Below are 22,819 nucleotides of genomic sequence, written 5' to 3'. Positions count from 1 at the left end.
GAGCCGCAGTATTCCCACAGTATTCCCACAGTATTCCAGAGTATTCCCAGTATTCCCACAGTATTCCAGAGTTTTCCCACAGTATTCCCAGTATTCCCACAGTATTCCCAGTATTCCCACAGTATTCCCACAGTATTCCAGAGTATTCCCAGTATTCCCACAGTATTCCAGAGTATTCCCACAGTATTCCCACAGTATTCCCACAGTATTCCCACAGTATTCCCACAGTATTCCAGAGTATTCCCACAGTATTCCCACAGTATTCCAGAGTATTCCCACAGTATTCCCACAGTATTCCAGAGTATTCCCACAGTATTCCCACAGTATTCCCACAGTATTCCCACAGTATTCCAGAGTATTCCCAGTATTCCCACAGTATTCCAGAGTATTCCCACAGTATTCCCACAGTATTCCAGAGTATTCCCACAGTATTCCCACAGTATTCCAGAGTATTCCCACAGTATTCCCACAGTATTCCCACAGTATTCCCAGTATTCCCACAGTATTCCCACAGTATTCACAGTATTCCCACAGTATTCCAACAGTATTCCCACAGTATTCCCACAGTATTCCCACAGTATTCCCAGTATTCCCAGTATTCCAACAGTATTCCCACAGTATTCCCAGTATTCCCACAGTATTCCAACAGTATTCCAACAGTATTCCCAGTATTCCCACAGTATTCCAACAGTATTCCCACAGTATTCCCACAGTATTCCCACAGTATTCCCAGTATTCCCACAGTATTCCCACAGTATTCCCAGTATTCCAACAGTATTCCCACAGTATTCCCACAGTATTCCCACAGTATTCCCAGTATTCCCACAGTATTCCCACAGTATTCCCAGTATTCCCACAGTATTCCCACAGTATTCCCAGTATTCCCACAGTATTCCCACAGTATTCCCAGTATTCCCACAGTATTCCCACAGTATTCCCAGTATTCCCACAGTATTCCCACAGTATTCCCAGTATTCCCACAGTATTCCCACAGTATTCCCAGTATTCCCACAGTATTCCCACAGTATTCCCAGTATTCCCACAGTATTCCCACAGTATTCCCAGTATTCCCACAGTATTCCCACAGTATTCCCAGTATTCCCACAGTATTCCCAGTATTCCCACAGTATTCCCACAGTATTCCCAGTATTCCCACAGTATTCCCACAGTATTCCCAGTATTCCCACAGTATTCCCAGTATTCCCACAGTATTCCCAGTATTCCCACAGTATTCCCAGTATTCCCACAGTATTCCCACAGTATTCCCAGTATTCCCACAGTATTCCCACAGTATTCCCACAGTATTCCAGAGTATTTCCGCTGTCTTTCCGGAGTATTTAATCATTTACAGTAACTGTGTTATTAAGATGCTTGTGTTACATTTATTAAGGAACAAATCTGAAGATGATGAATCCTTTGGTTCTATCACAGCGGTGAGGGTGGAGCAGAGCTGAAAACAGAGTTTCCTGTGGCGTCCTGCACTCGTCGCCTACATGTGTGCGTTCGCTCTCTGTCGAGGTCCTAAAGCCTTTAAACCTGCAGTGCAGACGTCGCTGTATTTACTCTCAGGGCGGAGCCAATCAGCTTCTGATTACACCCCCGCCCTGTTAGCTGGAAAACAGGAGAGCAGTCTGTGGATGCAGTAAAGATGGCCGCCCTGCTGTCAGAGGGCGATGTGGCGTGTTCATGTGCGAGTGTTTTGTTTGGGAGCAGTCTCAGGGCAGTGTTCCTGATTCTGGGATGATTTTCCAGCCATTGAAGAAACAGGTTTCCTCCTGTGGTGGATGATCCTGCTGACTGACCTGGATAATATTTAAAGATCTGCTCTCAGGGTCCGTGCTGCCTCATGTCCCTGTCAGGTGAAGGTTCCTGCTCTGCTAGTTTCAGTTCAGCTCATCTAGTTAATTTCCAGGTTGCTGTTTAGTTCCTGGGTCATCTTCCCCTGTACTAAGCCTCCCTGTGTGTCTACCTGTCATGTTTCATGTCTGTGTGGTCTTGTTGTCAAGTTTGCGTCATGTCTGTGTCTCCATGTTTCCTGTTTTACTTTGAAAGAGTCCGGTGTTCCTTGTATTTAGTGTCTGTGTTTCATTCGGTGTGTGTCGCGTCGTCTGTGTAACCCTCCCAGTTACGTCTCGTCATAGTCGTCACAGTCATAGACGTGGTTGTTAAAGTGTCAGAGCTTCATCACGGTTTCATACTCTCGTATAGTGTTCAGTATCACAGGATAGTCGGTTTCCACTTTAGTTGCTTTGCCTTCTGTCATCAGCCAGAATAAAATCTCGCTTTTTGGTAAAGTCACGTCTCCTCGCCTGTGTCTGCTCTTGGGTCCTGCTCTAACCGGCACCCCCCGGCATTACATCAGGAGGCTGAAGGTCGCCGTGCACCACGAGCTTCCATCTCGTGTTTCCTGTTACGTCTTGAGGAGGCTGAATCGTGCCGTCCTGTTCTGCAGAGCAGGCTTCATGCTGAAGGCAGCAGGATCAGGCTGCGTGTGCTCAGCAGCGTCCTGTTCTCATGATGATAAGAGCTGTTTGCTGGAGCCTAAAGAGGGATTTGATGCCTCTGACTGTAGCGCAGGTACATTGTGTGTTTTCTCTGATGTGAATGGCTCATTCAGGATTTATCAATGAGAGGATACACTTGAAGCTCAGAGCCTCAGTGAAGAGATGGGCGAGCTGGAAATGAGATCAGAGCAAAGAACCCTCCTGAAGGACGGTCCGGCCCGCCGCCTACAGGACAGAAATCCTTTGAAACACTGATCCAAAAGCCCGCAGACGCTACGCGACCTCACAGAGAAAAACACATTACAAAACAGCGAACACGGAGACTCAGACTCCGGTGAGGTGATCAGAAAGACAAAGGCGACAACGAGAGATCGGAAACGCTGCTCAGATCAGCGCTCGAACTCACGGAGACTCTAAGTCTGCTCCGAGAGCGCCGAAAGGGCGGGAACTTCAGCGTGACCTCAAAGAAAGATGAATGACATCAGCTTAAAGAGACGACCACACGTGTGCAAGAACCCGCTGTTGATGGAGCGCTCGTATGCGCGACGCCCCGAACAGCGTTTCAGCGTCACCGGATCTGCTGCCACATGTCAGCACCTCATGAATAAATCAGACGAGGCCCTTTCTCCTCTCACGCACACGCCAAGGTCACTACGCCGCCATCACGGGGACTCAGACTGCCGCCGTCCAGCTAAATTAGATGTTTTCCACGTGTAGACAGGAAGGAGCCGCCAGCAGGAGGAGGCGGGTATTTGCAATGCTAATGTCTTTGCTTCATGCAGCAGGGATTTTATGGCACTGATGTTTGTTTCCACCTCCTCTCCTCACCTGTCAGCACACAGGACATCGTCCTCCTCTCCTCACCGCCGTGTTCAGTTGGGCTGCACTGATTGGTCGATTCATCGTTTTTCACTTAAAGGAAATAAACTCTGCATATGTTTCTGTTGCTGTGCTGATTTTACTCCATCCACAGGTACTGATCAATGAGTTAAACTGCAGGAATAAAGACATAAAGACCTGGATGGCCGCAAACTTTCTGCTTCTTGATTCAGACCAAACTGAGGTTATTGGCCCTGAAAATCGTAGAAATATGGTGTCTAAGCAGATAGGCCAATGCTAGGCTGATAGACGGACACAGTTTGTCTAACGATGAGCTCGAAGACAAGCAAGCCAGGGTCAGAGCCTCCATCCAGCCTGTAGCTGTTCAGGTCCTTGGGCTGTGTTTCCTGCACAGGATTTAAGGAGCCTGGAGCTGATAATAGCGGCTACGTGTTGGAGGTCATGGTGGAGGGAGAAGGTGGGTGTGGAGATGGGGCAGCTTATAACCCGAGATGGCTCTGACGCTCCTGCAGACTCCCCTCCCTGATTTCTCTCCTCCGCTCGCTCCGAACACTTTCTCTTCCTCTCTGTTTCCTGATGTCAGGACATACGTTATCTGACAGGATTTAATGTGATTTGTTGAGCAGACCATCAGTGCGCTCCCCGGGGTCATCAGTCGAAAAGGTCCATCAGAGCCTCCTCGACCCCCTGCACAGCGTGACAGCTGGTCCCAGGGTAATACAGGTGTATACACATGGAGGTCTCAGAGGTCTCAGGGTTGTATAGTATGGTATCACTTTGTGTAGCTGCTACAGGCGCGGGCTGCTGGGTGACTTCCCATGATGCACTGAGTGTTTCTGTGGCAATGTGAAGACGTGAGTTTGCAGAATAAAACGAATGAGGAAAAATGTGATCTTTACTTTGAAATTTCTTCTTGTAACATTATTTTGCTCACTTGTTTTAAGTTTACAGTAACAGAAATACATCGTTCTGCACATTTGTGGATACTGTTTTCCTAACGTGAAATTTCAAAAAGAAATGAAACAAATTCGTGCTATTTATTTATTCACGGTGGGGAGGAGTTCTTCCAGCTCTGTGCTTTGTCTCCAGCAGCAGCTCCACTTCCTGCCACTTTGTAACAGCAGGAGAAAGTGGAATTTAAGTACCCCAGTAAACAAGTCATCCTCACACACACAGACTCACAGTGCTGACATTTGGAGAGCCAATCAAATGTGAGGACGCTGTTTCAGGACGTCTGTCTCCTCTCTGCTGCAGCTCTGGGCCATCACACAGGTAGTTAGCAGTTAGCTTTACAGCAGGTGGAGAGCGGTGCCACATTAAACTGTGTCCCCCTCCAACTCATCACCACAGCCGCAGCTCAAAGCTCTTCAAACACATTCAAACATCTGCAGCTGAACATCCTAAAAATCCCAAATACTGCTGCTAATAATGACAACAATAATGATAAAGAATCACACAGTAACCTTCACATAATGTACAAACATCAGAAAGAGAGAAACATGACGAATAAATGAACTATGATCAACTCTACAGACCACATTAGAGGTTCTGAGCTGATGTTTAGGTGTAAGAGTAATCTGAGTAATCTGTAATCCTGAATAATCCAGAATAACATGTGAAACCACAGCGGTCACGTGCTGGGATTCAAAGCTGACACCCCTGCAGCTGCTGCGTGGCTGAAGCTTCATAAAAACACAGGTGACCTAAAGCAGAGCTGAGGTGTGTCAGCACCGTGCTGCCGCGCAGAGACGTCTGCAGCTTTGGAGGGATGAAGGCCGGCGATGAGGAGAGAGGGCTCAGCAGAAGCTGCAGCTCAAAGAGCTGAGACAGGATTGTTGCATCTGTGACCATGACTCCAGGACAGAAGGTCAAATGTGAGGAGGCAGCAGGAGGACGCCCTTTAACCCTCGTCACCTCCTGCAGCACCGAGCTGCTGTTCAACACCACCACCTCAGTGTGCGTGCATGTGTGTGTCTGCGTGTGCGTACCGTAGTCACAGGCAGCTCTGGACGCACTCTGAGGGCGGTCTCAGAGGGAGGCGTCCACTGAAGCTGAGCTTTGGCGTGTGTTCAGGATTGGTTGCCATGGTTTTGGTGTTTCTGCAGCTTCAGAATGCTGATTGGTTCTGGGTGTACCTGCACTCAGATGCCACAGGTGTCACCATGGAAACCAGCTCAGACCAAGAAGACAAAACATTAGGAACAGACACTGTGACTCTCGACTCACTTCCGCCCTGCCTCCACCTCTAACACCACCTCCTCCTCCCTCCATCCAAACTGAACGTCTCGTCGATCTTCCTCGTGTGTCTGATGTTCTTCTAAACTTTGCAGCCTCTCCTCGTCCCCGCCCTCCTCGGCTAGTCGTTTACGCTCACGCCCACTGAACCTCCACCTCCTCTCACGCACCTCTCTCTCCACACTCGCCTCTCCCTTCTCCACCCTTAACTGTCTCCAGCTCTGCGGCAGTGATGCTTCATTTCTCTCGTTTCATCGCTCTCCACTGTGCACCATTTTATTTCTGTGTACGGCGCTAAAATAGCGTTAGCATAACTTTTATCAGCGTCTGGAGGTGGCGAGCAGAAACTGTGGCAGCGGTTTTTATTGAGCGCATAAAGAGCAGCTCCGGCCGGAGTAATCAAGGAAGCAGTGTTTTTGAAGAGTTTACAGCACCCAGCAGTTTCTACTTTAAAATCTGTCGTCAGAGGAGTCATGTGCTACGGTGGCTGGGAGGTCCAAAACGTCCTCAAAGGCGGGGACTGTCTTACCTTTGGAATGACCTGAACGCAGCTCGCTCCGGGCCTCAGGCACACGGCAGAATCATGACCACGTTCCTGCCATCAATTGTTAAAATGCGCCTTTGAAGCCTGAGAGGCGGGGAGGATCAGGACAGGGTCATGTGACTAGCTGCAGACCTCGTCACATGACCACTCCTGATCCACATGGTGCGTTTGCAGCAGACTGATGTCAGTTTAGGTGAACCTGCAAATATTTAACTCTGCTAAAAACTGAGCCTTAAACACCACGTACATCCGACATCGCCACCAATCAGATATGGGGGAGGAGCTTATTTATGCCCTTTGAAGGCAGTTGGAGCTCAGCTTCACTGAGTTGGTTCAGCCTGACTTTGACACAGAGCCGGGAAGCAAAGGGCGAATCAGGCGAATTGTTGGCGAATGACGTGTTTTCACACAGGTGACGCAAAGCGAAACCTGACTTCACATAGTAAGAGTGCAGCAGGGTCTACGACGAGGCTGCGACTGTTTCCTCCACCTAACGCCACCGAATGTCCGTGAAGAAGACCTCAGAAGGTGAAACGCCTCCAGTGCAGGACAAACATCAGTCTGAGGTTTGAGCTCCGAGCATCGCCTCTACTTTATGCTCGCTGCCGACACCGTCCGTGATTTGGTGTTGCTTCAACTTCGTGGGTTTTTGCAATGTGGCGCAGCCGTGTCTGCGAGTGCGCCGGTCCATACAGGAAACATCTGTGGACGTCACTCAGACCGAAAGCTTCCTGCAAATAAAAGTTTTGGCAAAGTTTCCCTTAAACTTTGAACAAAGTCCTGAAGAAGTATCAGCAGCAGCTTCCTGATGCTGTGAAGCTCAGACCGTAACTTCTGACACACTACGACGACCGCAGCCACGAAGACGTCCAGCTTCACGTCTGAGGTGACGTCTTTCCAAGGTCAAAGTTTCACTTCCTGTCCTGCTTTGAGAGGTTTCCTGAATCCTCCTCGCTCGTATTGTTCGGCTCTGAGGGACACTCAGGTGCACGCACCTGTCCGGGTCTCGGCTCTGCGGTTTCTACCTGGTGCTCTGATCTCTTCGTGAACTCTGAACTCGCTGTTCCTGCCGTCGATGGTTTTCCTCCACGCGCCTGCGCGCTCTGACACGCTGAGCTGAGTGAGCGTCGCTTCACCGCCACAGATGGTGGAAACGACGGGTGAGACCTCAGTGATGAAGGTTTATTAAAGAGCAGCTTTTATGGACATGATGAAGAGCCTCCGTCTGCACTTTGTGTTTACACACAGTTTTAATTTTTCACTTCATCAAACTTTATGCGTACGGCCTCTCGGGCAGGTCAGAGGTTCAAAGAGCGTCACGAGCGTCCAATTATTTGGATAAATGAACCAGTCTGTGCGCTGAGAGCGAGTCAATAAAATGAGAAGCAATCCAACAATAAATCCGCCACAAATGGAAATGAAGAGCCTCACAGAGCGCCGCGCTACAGCAGCAGAGGACATCAGCAAACCAACAGCGTGTCAAAACTTTATCGAAACGCCTCCCAGGACGCCACACGGTGACACGGACGTGGCGCCGAGACGAGAAACGTTTCCCTGTGAACCATAAAACACAGAAGTGTGCGGATGATTTCGCCAGGCGCCGACCGGACCGCAGCTGGGCCTGACGTAGATAAGTTGGAGTCTGTTTCAGCGTTTGCACCTGATGGAGTCGACCTCCACCTTTGTGCCTCACACAGAAACGGCAGGCTGCCTGACGCCGCCTCAGTGAGACGGCCATCTTTGATGTGGTTTCAGAGAAGAGGAGCACGTTTTCATTGGGGGGAGGGCTTTAAATGAGGGGGGAGGAGTCTGTCTGCAGCATGCTGGGCCAGACTCGTTGTTTACTACCAATTGTCCAATCAGAGCCGCAGGAGCAGCCGAGCGCTTGGCCCCACGTGACGGCGAGAAGACGGCAGTAACAGGAGTCATGTGAGAACATCGTAAGGACGCAGCAAGCATTTCAGCTGAAACACGCCGAAGAAAGAAAACGACCTTCATCGTGTCAGGAAAACAGCACAGGGACGCCACGAGTCACAGGGAAGCAAGGAGGCGAGGAAGGATGAAGACTGCGACAGAAAGGGAAGAAGTGCAAAGGAAATAGGAGGCAAGAGAAGTGAAGCAGAATTATAGAAACACAACGTGAAGCTGGAAGAGGCTCTGAGGCTGTCTGCTCAGGAGGAGGGTCACTCCAGCTCGGCTGAAAAGCTGCCAGATGTGCAGCACTCAGACAGATGTGTACAGACAAAGAGCCAAACAGCTGCAACAGAGCAGCGCCACCTACAGCTACAACCACAGACTGTATATGAGCGATGACGTCTGGAGGGCTCACTTCAGTCTGCATCCACAGAGACCTGCTGATCACTCAGCTCAAGCTCCGCCTCCTCACAGATGGACATTAAAGCAGGTGAGCTGATAAGAGCGCTGCCGTTTGGGCTCTATCAGTCGTGTCATCTTATCGCTGATTCACATCAGCCTCGCACAGACCTGACTGCACGATCGTGCGCACACCTGTCAGAGAGCAGCAGGTGTCCCTCCAGAGCTCAGAGTGGACCGTCACAGCTGAGGGCCAGCAGCTCACACAGGCTTTAAACAAACCACTGACTCCGCCTCCTCGCCGATGTTTGCCTTCGTCTGCTTGGAGCAGACAGACGCTGCTCTCGCTGCCCGTTTCTGACGTCCGTCACCTCTTTGTAACGAAGCAAACACACCTGTGTGTCCAGCTCGCACCTGCGGAGGTCTCCGACCCCGAGACCGTGGTCATTAGGGAGGAGCTCGTGTATGTCAGGGTGTCTTTTGCACGCGAGGCGCTGACAGACGGCAGGAACCCTCACCTGTGCACACGAGCTGCAGGTGGGGACTGCAGGGATGAAGATACTGTAGATGAGCTGGACACGTGCAGGTGTGTCTGCTGCCACAGCTTTGTAGAAGAAGACGTGCGTGCAGACTGTCGTGCAGGTAAACGCCGCGGGCTCATTAAACCTGCGTCAGGTGGTGGTGCAGGGCCTTGTGTTCCTTCAGAGCGCGGCGTAGTTTCTTGCTGACGTGACGCAGGAAGCGAGCAGCCTTTCTGCGGGTCTGAATATTCTCCCCGCTGCTCCCCTAACTCTCAGCCCCACCCCGCCTGCTGTGACTTCTCCCCGTTAATGGCGTCGCTCAGACTGTGACAGCAGGGCCATAACACATAAAGACAGTGGGCTGAACTCAGTGAAAGCCACTCTGGGAAGCCCATTACAGCACAGCCGTGCCTCTTTATGCATTCTTCCCGGGCCCGTATCGGCCCTCTATTGGGATCACGGGGCCACGGCTTCGGACACAGGGGCAATATACACACTGCATAAAACATTAATGGCGTGGCTCGGCCGGCTGCCGCTCTCTGCTGCAGGCGAGGGTCGAGAACACGGCGGGTAATAAAACACAATCCTTCACCGGCTCATAAAAAGTGTCGAGAGTTTGCTTCTGAGTGAGGCGAGCTTCCCGAGTCTCTTTACTGCCGCTGACACGAGCGAGCGGCGTGACTGAAATACAGCCGTCACCAGGACGGTACCTACTACACAGCTCTAAAGGGTTAAAGGTCAGAGGTCAGCAGCAGTGGAGATGGATGAACCTCTGCTCGTTCAGGAGTCAGGCTGTTAAGACAGACAGAGATTGATAGTATGATTCAGTGCAGAGAGGTCTGTTAACACATAGTGAGGAAGAAACACCCAATGCATCATGGGAATCCCCCGGCAGCCTACGTCTATTGCAGCATAACTAAGGGAGGATTCAGGGTCACCTGGTCCAGCCCTAACTATATGCTTTAGCAAAAAGGAAAGTTTGAAGCCTAATCTTGAAAGTAGAGATAGTGTCTGTCTCCTGAATCCAAACTGGAAGCTGGTTCCACAGAAGAGGGGCCTGAAAACTGAAGGCTCTGCCTCCCATTCTACTTTTAAATACTCTAGGAACAACAAGTAGGCCTGCAGAGCGAGAGCGAAGTGCTCTAATAGGGTGATATGGTACTACAAGGTCATTAAGATAAGATGGGCCTGATTATTTAAGACCTTGTATGTGAGGAGCAGGATTTTGAATTCTGGATTTAACAGGAAGCCAAAACAGGAGAAATCTGCTCTCTCTTTCTAGTCCCTGTCAGGACTCTTGCTGATGTTGCACAAATGGAAGAACGCAGTCTTACATATTTGTTTAATATGTGCGTTGAAGGACATGTCCTGGTCAAACATGACTCCAAGGTTCCTCACAGTGTTACTGGAACAAAACACCTCTGAGATGAAACCATTAACTAACCCCGTTCTCCCCTCTCTCTCCCACCAGCTGTACATCCAGACCACCACGCTGACCATCTCCATGAACCTCAGCGCGTCCGTGGCCCTCGGCATGCTCTACATGCCCAAAGTCTACGTCATCATCTTCCACCCGGAGCTCAACGTGCAGAAGAGGAAACGATCCTTCAAGGCCGTCGTCACGGCCGCCACCATGTCGTCCCGGCTGTCGCACAAGGCCAGTGACCGGCCCAACGGAGAGGCCAAGACGGAGCTGTGCGAGAACGTCGACCCCAGCAGTAAGTACCTGACACCGCACAGTTAGAAGAGCTCATCCAAACACCTCGAGTGACGTCTCAAAGGTTCTGTTTCTCTCACAGAAAAGAGAGCGCTTTCTGTGAGTTTAACCGTTTTATCAGATTCATTTTTTTGGTACTTCGAATGATCTGGAATAAATCCAAACCTCAGGTGTTTCGTTCAGATCATAAATAAAATTCTGCGGCTAAAACGTTTCTTTGAAATTTGAGCATAAAACTGAAGATGTCACAGACTTGTTCCCTGTTGTTCCCGGAGGTGAAACGTTGACCCTGAACACGATGTTTAAATCTGCCTGTGACGAGTCTGTGGAGCCGGCGTGTGTTTGGACGTCCTGATCGCCGCTTTCAGGCAGACACTCAGTTTCTGTGCTTCAGGCTGAATGAATGAAGCGATGAAAATAAAGTCTGATGCATGTGATCATCAGCTGCTAAGCTACGTTTAGCAGGAAGCAGCAGGAAGGAGAGGAGGGTTTTATTAAATGTTGAACTGTTCCTTTACAAATGCATGAGTGCATGTGCTAATCACGTCTCTGAATACAAACCGGCTTTTATTTTTGCAGCCCTGTCTCCAAGAACTAACGTTTATATGCTGAACACCAGCGTGGGTCTAAACCTGCGTGATGATTGGCTCGTTAGGATACATTATCGGCCTCGTTGTCCTCGTTAGCGTCTCTCCAAACTTCTGAAATACATGAAAAGTCAGATTTTCAGGATCTGTGGGGCGGATTAGCAGCTGATCTCACAGAAAGCAGGGAGTCTGTGTTTGAATGAGCTCCAGTTAATACTGAGAAATCTGAGACATGGATTTAATGTAAAGGCTGAAGAGGACGACTCTGCTGATTCCTGTCATTAACTGAACACGCCCACAGTTTTAATCAATGAGCTAAATGTCTGTAAGAATAATCCATCTGAAACAGAAGCACACGCAGTACGGCTCACGCTGTGTGCTGCCCCTCAGCAGGCTTCCTAACGCTGGCCAATCAGAAGAAGGTGGGCCTTAAAGAGACAGAGGATGAACTAGCGAGCTGCACCAAAGTCCGGGGCTTTTTGAACTGTGACTCATGCAAAGCTGCTCCAGCAGAGTGTGAGATAAGAGGAGATATTTAACCTTTACCATCGTGAGGTAACACCGCTCCCAGGGTGGAGCTCCGTGAGCCCCGCAGCCACCCCGGCCACCTCGCCACCAGGCCTAGGCGTCTTTTCTGGGAGGGCTGCTGCTCACTAACTCTGGGCCACATGTAACTTCCTTTAGTTCCACAGAGACGCTGAAACAACAGGTTTATCAGTCATTCCTTCATCAAAGTGACGAATCGTTTTCAAACAGTAAACTCGCCGGTATGGGTTCACACTCAGACGTGTCGACGATGGACTGTCGCTCTGATCGTTCTCCTCTCAGAACAAATCAGCAGAACATATCAAACCAAGAAACGTCTCCGTGACATCATCAGTGACATCATTCAGACTGATGATGTTGGAGTGAACGGGGCTGCGGGGGCCTGTTCTGCTCTGTCCTCCAGTGCATGGAGCAGAAATCCATCTGAGCCAGAAACGGCGTTTACAACGTTTTTCCTGCTTTCGTGGCGAGCTGATGTCACCTCGTCACAGGTTTCATCACCCGCAGGCGCAGCCTGACAAAGGACCGGAAGTTCCCTGTGGGCGGAGCCAATCACCATCACATGACAGGAAGAGGCGGCTGACAGCAGACCAAACTGAGCTCGAGGTCATTAATGCTTCAGCGTGAGCTCACAGGCTGCAGCTACACGAGTCCTAACAGGAAGTCAGCCATTCTGGAGACACCTAAATGTCCTCGGAGACGCTCCTGAACTCGATCACAGCTGCTCTGAGTGACGCTAAAGGAACGCGAGGTGGGAACGAGCAGGTGCAGGACGAGGATGCGCTCCTGACGCCGCTGAGAAACGCCGCAGTAATAGCAGAGTCAGCGGAAAGCTTCGGCTCGCAGCTTCTCAGAAATAGTTGAATAGTTGAAATTACATGTCTGTGTGATCAAATTACCAGCTCACAGTGGGGTTCCCTCTGGGACCACTCACCAAATCATGTTTTTCTCCCCCTCACAGGCTAATTTCATAATTTATCAGAGGTAAGAGCAAATTAATCTTCTGCTTCTGCTTTGCTGTCCCGACCTTGATCCATTTTCTCCTGGAGGTCTGAGGAGGAGGAGAGAGACCCGAGTGGGGAGGGGATGTAAAAGTGACGTCCTCGGCTCTTTACCGCCCTCTTTCAACCGACTTTAACTTTTACACGAGGAGGTTGTAGCGTGGCGCTCCGAGCGGCAGATTTAAGGCCGTCCTCCGGTGCTTTAACTGCACGTCCGACCCCCAGTGACCTCCGGGGTTCCTGCGCCGCTCCTGAGTCCATCAGGATGTAAAGTGTGCAGCTGTTGAACCTGCTGTGAAACATCCAGCCGACGCAGCAGGCCTTCATCCAGCTTTGGGCTCTGCACGTGCTCAGAGAGTGTCCCAGTCATGGCCAATCCAGAGCTCCCAGAGCCCCCGTGAGACCACTGTGTCCGCCACCTCACCCGGGACCCTCACACAGCCCACCGGGCTTTCGCCACACCGAGTGATCGGGCAGATCGAGGAGCCTAAGTTTGGTTGTTTCCTGATGTGCAGGATCTTCCTGTTGAACCTCTGAAGCCCCTCCCGGGACCCCTGACGCAGAGACGGCTCTGCCTCAGTGAGCTAATTTAATACACCGTGTCACCAGGGGAAAGCGCGCATGTAGCTCCTCCCACACCACAGATGTCAGGATTTAAAACGTATGCTTGATTTGTGGAGCTGCATTAAAGAAATATAGACACAAATGGGCACCAAGTCCCAGAATCAGCAGCCGTGGTGGTAACGTGATCCACGCACGCGTATCGGCTCGAACAAGAGGCTGTAACTGCAGCTCGCACGCCGCCTGTGCAGGCGTGGCGTTTCTGTAACGTGCTGAGCTCTCTGCTCTTCATGATGGCAGAGTACAAATGCAAACATCAGCTTTCAGAGTCCAGAGTTCCTCAGTGGCCGTGACGGGGTCTGTCAATAAGAATCACTCCTGTCCTCGTCCTGCAGACATCGCAGAGGAGACGCCAGAATCTGAGAAACAGTGGCGGTAAAACCGGGTCCTGGTCTGATTGATTAATCTGGATCAGCTTCAGCTGCTCTCAGTAAAACTCGGGAGGCTCCTCGAGGCGCCGTGGCTGTAACCATAAATAATGACACCCCCGCGGGAAAACCTCAGTGGCGCAGCCCGAGGCCCCGTCATAATTACAGCACATCAGTCACTGTAGTTAGTTATGGCACACCGGGGGGGGGGGCAGAGCCATCTGTGGGCCGGCCCACGCTCGCCACTCCGCCTCCCCTCTCATTCGGCCTCGAGCGTCTCAGCGCTCCCCTCCTCCTTCACTTTGTAAATCCTCTCTTTCCTCCTCCTACTCCTCACCTCCGTCTCCATCCTCCCCGCTCCTCCAGCTGATTCCACCACAAAGACCGCTTTCTCGCTGTCTCTCCATCCTGCGGTACGAGGCCTCGCCGCCTCTCTCTCCACGCCGCCGGCAGAGGCCGAGACGAACGTTTATTTTTGGAGCGATTTGACTTTCCAACACTTCCGCGGTCTGTGAGTCAGCAGCTGTGAAAACAGCCCAGTGCAGCAGCACGCCGAGGCCAGAGATGGCCGACTGATCCATAACAGGACCGCGGCGGATTTCTGAGCGTCGTGACGGTAATCAGATCCTCGTTAGTGGGCCTCATGTAACCGGCGGTAGTATCTTGTGTTTCCAGCAGGGGGAGCAGCCACAGGTGAAGCTCATCAATTATTCCTGTTGATATTCTGTCATTGAGCTGAGCCTGTGTGTAAAAGTGTGACACAGGTTTGTATACACGCGTGTGTGAAAGGTCATACAGACTGGCGTTTTCTCCCCTCTGTAACGATGAGGCCGAGAGCGACCAGCTCCCTGACCGATGCTCCTCAACGAGTAATCTCACTCTCTGCACGGAGCAGAAATAAACGTGTTTCCCAGACGTCGGATTTCTGGGGTCTGTGAGTTTTCTGAGACGCTTTCAGCTGCGTTAAAGGAGACTCAGTATCATTTAATCTGGAACCATTATTTTAGGCCTAATTATAGCCAGACTGACTGTTTATGATGAGTGTTGCACAGAAACAGTCTGACTGCAGACGGGGGGGGGGGGGGAGAATGAACAGAAACGTCTTCTTTTTTTTGACTGAGTTAATTTATTCGGTTATCGAAGCATGCGCGCCTCAGATCATCAGGCTCCGCCCACCGCTGTCAGACGAGCTGGAGATGTTGCTCCTGAATGTGAATGAGACACAAAGTCAGAGCTGCTCAATATGCAAACGCAGCCGTTTTCTCTTTTATCTGCCACGATTGATGGCGGCTCCTGGTTCCCAGCCATTCGTCACCGGACAAATGCTGAGGGTCAAGTGCCAGCGGGGGGGCTGCAGCAGGGAGATATGAAGGTGGTGGAGCTGCACAGCTCACCTTGAACCCCTCGAACACGTCACGCTCAGCTTCCTGCGTCATTCAGGAGCCGCGTGCTAACTCTGCAGAGCTTCAGCACCGACACGGATCAGGTGTCTGCAGGAGCTCGGCTGGACCGCACACCCACAGCAACGCACCATATTTACTCACAGATAAATCCACGGCAGGGAACAGATGTTACAGGTTTGTGCTACAAACGAGCAACGTGGCGAGTGCTTTAATGAAGAGAGCGCGGCGAGCCGATCGAGTGTTACAGGCAGGAACATGTTAGAGACTGATCCTTGAGTTTATTCCAGGTGCAAAACACAGGGAGCCGAATATTTCAATGAACTCTAATAACAATGTTTGCGTCACACAGCCAACAGTACAGCAGCATGTTTGCTGTCCTCCATCAGAGGCTGAAGCTCGTCGTAGGACTGCCACCGCGGGCCGACACCTGAACACGCGTTTGATTCACGGCTCAGCGAGCTGTTAGTGAAACACCTGCAGCTGGAGGTGTTCTCCAGGTCTGTGGGCACGTCATGTTGAAATGACGGTGCTGTTGTGGGGGCGTAATCCATGAAATCTACGGCATGGAGACACGAGGCAGGCTGTTCCCACTGAGTACAAGTACAAAAACACACAAAAGTACACAAACCTTTCAAACATCCATGAACTCTTTATTTACCAGCGTGTATTTACAGGCCCGACGGACGTCTTTCGTCAGTTTGGCTTTAAATTTAAAACCGTTTGAATTTTGCAGTCATTTGAAGATTTGCTTATAAGATGGTAAATAAAGGGTTAAAAGCATTTTTCCAAGATGTGAAGACTCTACTGAGCATGTGCAGATGAATGATCCCTCACAGATTCAGTCTTTTCATCAGCTGCCATCTTTCCATCTTCAGCTCTTTAGCGCCACCTGTGGCTCAAAGTTAGACCCACCGCAGCGGCTGATCGGTCGACCCTCAGATAAGCCCACACTCCTTTTGTTTCTCCCTCTGCTGCAGATGCTTTTGAGTTATGACCTCTCACCGTCCCGTCCTCCCTGCTGAGAGTTCATAATTCAAGCTTTACTTACCCGAACGTCTGTCATCACCTCATCCCTGCTCCATCATTAACCTTCACCTCTGCTCTTCAAGCAGCCGTGAGGACCGAATCTGACCTCTGTGTCTCCTGCCGTCCCCAGGTCCAGCAGCTAAGAAGAAGTACGTGAGCTACAACAACCTCGTGATCTAACGGCGCTCCTCCGTCACTGCAGAGCGAGATGTCTGATCTCCTGCAAGAAGGACGAGCAACGGGAGAAAAGCGGCGACGTGCAGGACTTTTTCTTTCTCTTCTTTTGGTCTCATGTGCTTCACCGCCCATCGGAGACGTTCAGGTGCAAAGCGGAGCGTGGTGGGACGACCTCTGAACTCTGACCCCTCCGGGTCGAGAAAAGCTCCAGAAATAAAAATCTAATTGTTTTGTCGTTGAAGTGATGCCAGTGGTTGTGAGGTCGAACGCGGCGGATGCATCGGGCGGCGATGACTGGGCGGCGCCGATGGGCTCCGTGCCGCCGGTGATGTCAAACGAAGTGTGAGCCCGCCCCCTCGTGTCTCTTTATGTACTTCCAAACTGCAAGTTCTCACCTTCCTGTCCGCGTGTGTAGTTCTTTATGGCTTATATGTCGGCCTCTTTCCGTTGGTTTGATTTCTGTTGGTTTGTAAGACGGCTGCGGTTGCCATGCCGACGACAGATGTACTTTGCTTCTCGGTTTTATTGAAGCCATATTCTTCTTCGCTTGGAGATTTGGAGGGCTTCGCTCGCGCTGCCACCTGGACTCAGATTTTTATCCTGCAAACGTGAGAAAAAAAAGCCTCTGAAAACAAAGTTTTATGACTCGCTCGGCTCGTTTGCTCCTGACTACATATCCCAGAATCCACTGGGCTGCATGCAGGAAACAGCTGCAGGGCTGAAGGCAGCAGAGGATTTTACAGTGCCCGCTCTGGGGGTGTCTGCTGGCAGTTAGCCACTGTGTAGCCTCGGAGCGGTACCTGCACCGTCCTGACCCCAGTCCTCTTACTCCACCCACACCCCTGCGGGTGGAGTAAGAGGACTTATTTTACTCTTTCTTGGACTTGGCCTGTTCCCATCAATCAGGGACCAAACATGGTTTTATTGTCCCCCTGAAAAAGACAAGAGGTCGTTTCAAAAATACACAATCATTGAAATAAACTTCTTTAATAAACATGATTAAAAAATATCATACCTGAGCTGCATGGTCACAAGCTTACGTCCGTGCTGTTGGCCCCTGCAGCTCCACCCTCAGCCTCTTTTACCAGCTACTACAGCGTTTACCCATCACAGTCTATTCATTAAAAAATCTTCACGATGGAAATCAGAGTTTAAAAAACAGATGAAATCCAAACAGTGAAACAGAGTAAAAGAGGTTGAAGCCTTTTGGAGAGTCGTGCTCCATTTTTTTTTGCTTATATGTCGACGATCTGATGCTCTGAAAGTTAAAACGAACGACTGGGAGCGCCGAGACCTGCTTTACCCTCTGCTTCCTGTTTGGACCTCAGTCACGCCGGCCTGGAGACGGTTACTCGCACGAGCAGATTAACGAGGTTTATTCCAGGTGAGAATCAGCTGAATGAAGCAAACCCTCAGTGTTGTGAGAAACGGCGTTTTCAGAGGCTTTGACAAACACAGCAGGTCTGACCGTTCAGCTGGCCGTGACACGGAGCCAAAACAGTTTTTAAGTGTTTTTAAAGCCGTTCGTGGTCACCTGATGAAACATTCCCTCCCCGACATGCGTGTTCTTCTCCACACACTGTTTGTAGGTGTTTGATGGCGGCGGTGGGGGTGAGGGGCGGACCCTTACCCCGAGGGAGCCTCCTTCGGTCCAGGCTGAGTCTCTGCTGATTTCATGGACTAAAAAAACCAACTAAAGGTGTCGATGTCGAGGTTGTCAATGCATGCCTGATATGTTTGATGTTGAACCAGAAAAAAAGTTCTGTGCCACAGTCGATCCCACCTGTCTACTCCGAATCGTCCGTTCTTCGGTTCCTCGGAAACGTTCTCGCTCGGCAGAATGCGGCTTTGTTCGGTTTCTTATTCCCTGCGGGAGAAACACACGGAGAATATATATTTAAAAAAGAAAAACACGTTTTAAAAAGTGGAAGCATGTATGTTTTCTACTGTTTGTACTTGGTATATTCATGTTGCCCTTGCTGCTTATGTGCCAATGTTGTGGGAGAGATTTACATTTGGCCACTCATGCAACTATTCTGTGGTGTCGTCCAAGAATGTATCAACATGAAATAAAACATTTGGTTATTTTTTTTAGAAACGCCGTCTGTGTATCCATGACGACCCTGAAACACGCTCTCGTGTGACCCTTCACAGCAGCTTTGCATGATTCACTGTTCACAATAATCCTTCTTTATCTTACAGCCCGTCACTGTAAAAAAGGCCCCTCCCCCTTCCTTAAATCCAGCTTTCTTCTGATTGGCTGCCTCTTAAGACGCTCCTTAAGATGACCATATAAGAATGTTTCTTCACTATGAGGAAGTCCTGCTCAGCTCGCTTGAGCGGCTGCACGACGCACGCCGTCCGGCTGGTCACCAGCACAGAGAAGCTGCTCTCTGAGTGACTGAGAGCGGCGAAAGACGTGATGTCAGCCTGTGAGCTGCAGCGTCACCTACACATGCGCGTATACGTGCACATGTGCAGTAAAGCAAACAGAATGGAGCTCTGTGTCTGCAGACGGCGAGCGCACAGCACAGATAAGCTGCGCTCGCCTGGCCTCTCCACGTCTTTATCTCCAACATGGAGATAAGCTGCTGCGTGGAGAAAAGATGGAGGTCGAGGAGGTCGGCGATAAGACCGCATCTGCCCGGCCATCAGCCAAACGTGGAGGTCAATGGAAGCACTGCCCGTGGTCAGAGAGGTCGCCGCGTCACTGCAAACTCGCAGACACTCAATGATTTACATGTCGAGGAAATCCGTGAAAGACGCTTCGTCTTGTCTGGCGCCGCGTGGAAACAGCACACGCTGCAGCTGACCTCGAACACAGCGTTCACACACACCGAACACACGCCCCCCAGAGCACATCCAGGTTATTTATGAGATTATATCCACTGCAAGTGTCACTCGTGTGGACGTGTGAAACGTGTAACAGGTCCACTCAGAATGAACTCCCTGATGCTTCAACCCCACATGAGAAGAGTCCAGAGAGATCCTCCACGTGCTCGCTTGAACCCTGCCAGCCTCTCAGAGAGCCTGCGCTCCGTGGTTTACATGTCCCGGTGGAAAAAGGCCGGAATACTGATCCACTTTTTAAAGAGGAAGAAGAAAATCAGAAGAAACAAACTTCTCCCTGTGCGTCTCTTTGCAGTTAGCCCCTCCCCCTGAAGCCCTGCCAGTAACGATAGAGCAGGACTTTGGCCGCCTCCCCCCGCACGTCCTCCTCAGCCTGCCTGAGCCGCAGATAAGAGCGGCTGTGGGGAGGGCTCGGCTTCGTGTGGATTCACATAACTAACCTTTGGTGTCCAATTAGATTAGCCGCCGCCAAACCAATTAGTGTTTCTGTGAGGAAGGAGGAGATGCCAGCAGTCGTATTAGCACTGATATCCTCGCAGCAGGCAAACATGCTGACGGAGCTCTTCAGCAGCCACTGCAGTGGAAAATGCAGCTTGTTTGCAATAAGAGAAAAAAGTTTTGGAGCTGGAACAAAAAGCGTCCGGCTTTAACAAGTCAGAGGAGCCTGACAGCGAGGCCGGGTTCATTTCCTGTCCCGAGGAGACAAACGCAGCTCATCCATTAATGAAGCGCGCCGTTTATCGCCCTTCCAGCCCAGACCGCTGCGAGCACCACGAAGCATCGTTTAAAGCAATCAGAGCGGCTTCGCTGTCACGCTCCGGAGCGCTGAGCTCTTTGGGGCGTTTGGGAGGAAACAGGAAGTAAGCGTTGCCACGGTTCAGTAAACTAGTCCCCGGGCGACAGCTTGAATCACCTGAGCACGACTCGTCCCAGGTGAAAGGACAAAGCACAGCACTCTGATGTACACCTCGCTCCACAGACACACACAAGCAGTTACACAAAAACTATTTGACATATCAGTTAAACCCATAACAGTGACACAGATGTGATGAAAGAGCTGAGATCCATGAAGATCAGCAGCAGGACGGCCCAGCTGAAGCACACCTGATTCAGTGTGTTGTTTCCACAGGTAAAGGCAGGGTCACCTGTCACCTCACACTATTATTACATGATACTTATAATATAGCTCCCTGTATTATTGGTCACATGATGTCGAGAGTCCGGATCAGCCTATCAGCTACAGCCACCTGTGGGTCAAAGAGGCCACGCCCCTAATAATGCAAACTTTACAGACTTTAAAGCCTTAATATAGTTTAACAGGTAAGTTATAAAATCAGATGTCATGAGGTAGGGCTGGGTGTCGTCACTGATTTCTGGAATCGATTCAATTCTGATTCACAAGGTCCCGAATCGATTCGAATCAGTCAGAAATATTATAATTCTGATCACTTATCAGCACATTTCCATATTTTATATCTATAAAAAGAAAGCTGACACTGTGAGACTTTATCACAGGTGTGAGCGTCGCAGCAGAGGCCTTTGTGTCAAAGTAGCTGAGGATGAAACAGAAACACATGAAGGTTTTCCTGGTCTGGGATTTTATAGCAGATGACCCTGAAAATATTCAGCAGTCGATCAAAAACTGAAGAGAACCATGACTCAACATCTGAACATGACCTGATGCTGAAGCGTAGTTTGGATCTTTTCTTGCTGCTGGTTCGGTCACTATTGTTTGGAGAGCAACAAAACTGCAGCTTCAGAATCAAACACAAAGAAGACGTAAACACAAAGCGCCGACCCAACGAAACATCAGAATCAGCGAGCTGTCGGCTTTCAGCCCCGAGCGTGTCCGTGCCGTCGGGGGCGACAGCTCGCTGATTCTGATGCGTCGGCGGGTCGGCGCTTTGTGTTTACGTCTTTGTGCAGAATCGTGTTCCTGCTCTCATTCACTGTTTCAGCTGTTTGGTGGTTGTTGGAATTTGTGAGGTTTAACCTGAGATTCTGGCGTTTGGAGTAAAAAATAAATTTACATTTAAAAATAGATTGGGGGTTTTAATGAATCGATATCACGTTATCCAAGCTAGAATCGATTGTAATCGATAAATGGATCATCAAAACCCGCCCCTGCTATGAAGGGAAACACAGGGCCTATGGGGGCTGACTCACTGCTGCCCCTGCTGGATGTCAGAGAAACTGCAGCAGGTCAGGAACCTTATTCATGTGATCCAGACTGTTGACGCTTCATGCCCCCCCCATAAAGTTCAGACTACAGCGGCTGAAGAAGAAGAGCTCCTGCATCAGCGTGTAGGCTGAGGAGCACAGAGCAGCCGGCAGTTTAATCACGATGGAAAAAGTAAAAGAGAGAATAGAAGCTGCAGCCAATCACGTCCCTGTGCTCAGCCTCAGTCCACGCCTCCTCCGCAGCTGTCTCTGCTGATTTCATCATCACCCTCCAATAACACGCCAAACCTCTCCTGACCTCCAGCCTCTACAAACACAGAATAGCAGCAAAACATTGAGAGGAAGGATCGACCCCCTGCTGCTGGGACCACCTGCATGTCCTCAGCTCCTCCTCGTGTCCCCCTCATTCACACACACCTGTGGTATAAGTGACAGGACTGCTCTTGTGTCACAGAAGGGTGATGGGCGGGTGTGAGGAGATAAAGAGCAGCTGATGACATCAGCAGGAGGCTGAAGGCAGCCCCACCTAAAGCACAAACTGCTGATTCAGAGTTTCCTCCTTCAGCAGACGTTCATCAGGGATTCTCTGCCTCCTCTGACAAAAAAGGGCCGGTAATGACAAATATTTCAATATTTGAATGTCTACTGTGAGATAAGCCCAACCTCGTGGCGAGGCAATTAAAGCAGCACGAATGGAAATGGACGATTTATCATCGGGAAGCATCACTGACGAGTGGCGGCTACGGAACAAAAGTCCGGCTCTGACACGGCGCCGGATGGACGTTATTGCTCGGCGGCATCGGCGTCTGCACTTGATGAGGTCCCCCCTGCTATCGGCTCAGAGATAGCAGGTGTCAATGGAAACCAATTTAAGGCGTCCACAGCAAAGTGAGTTATTAACCCGCCTGCCAAAGAACTGTATCTTCCCCTCTCCCTCTTTATTTTGGGAAGAGCGACAGAATGAAAGTGAGAGCGGCGCTTTCAGAAGTCGATTAGTGCTTTGACACTTTGTCTTTTTAAACGCTCGAGTTAGACGCTGAAGCTTCCCAGAGGAGAGGGAGGAAAGACGCTCGTGTCCTTCAAGTGGAAAAGTCAATCACTGTGACTGACGGGAGTCTGGGCCCACGCCACCCACCCAGGGCCGCCCTCTTTCTCCCAGCCACTGCTGCGTGCACGCAGAGGGGTACAGGAAGCCGTCACCACACTTCCTGTCCCAGCATCGTGACGGCCCCAGACTCAGGGCGGACCTTTAACTGATCCAGCGCTCTGTGACCTGAGAGGCCTGCAGAGTGGGAGGAACCAGTTTATTGGTTTTTGGATGGTGGAGAAAGCAAAGAAGCACCACGCAAACGTTTGTGGACTCCAGGAAGCTCTGAGATGGTCCA

The 22,819-nt window shown here is 50.5% G+C and overlaps 1 protein-coding gene across 2 annotated transcripts in view; it reads left to right on the top strand.

The window, feature by feature from the left end:
• Positions 1 to 18,501, top strand: part of grm7 (glutamate metabotropic receptor 7) — a 164,661-nt gene extending 146,160 nt beyond the window's left edge. Inside the window, exons 9-11 of one of the 2 annotated variants that reach the window (XM_026166575.2) lie at positions 10,429 to 10,675; positions 12,769 to 12,791; positions 16,357 to 18,501. In XM_026166575.2, the coding sequence (XP_026022360.1) occupies positions 10,429 to 10,675; positions 12,769 to 12,773 (252 nt within the window). In that variant the 3' untranslated portion in view covers positions 12,774 to 12,791; positions 16,357 to 18,501. The remainder of the gene's footprint in view (positions 1 to 10,428; positions 10,676 to 12,768; positions 12,792 to 16,356) is intronic. The other variant, XM_026166574.2, reaches the window with a different exon arrangement.
• Positions 18,502 to 22,819: the final 4,318 nt, after the last annotated feature.

Source organism: Astatotilapia calliptera, chromosome 5 (genome assembly GCF_964374335.1).
Source record: "Astatotilapia calliptera chromosome 5, fAstCal68.1, whole genome shotgun sequence".
Classification (NCBI taxonomy): Eukaryota; Metazoa; Chordata; class Actinopteri; order Cichliformes; family Cichlidae; genus Astatotilapia; species Astatotilapia calliptera.
Note: the sequence above shows the minus strand (reverse complement) of the source record. Positions and strands in the feature narration are given on the sequence as shown.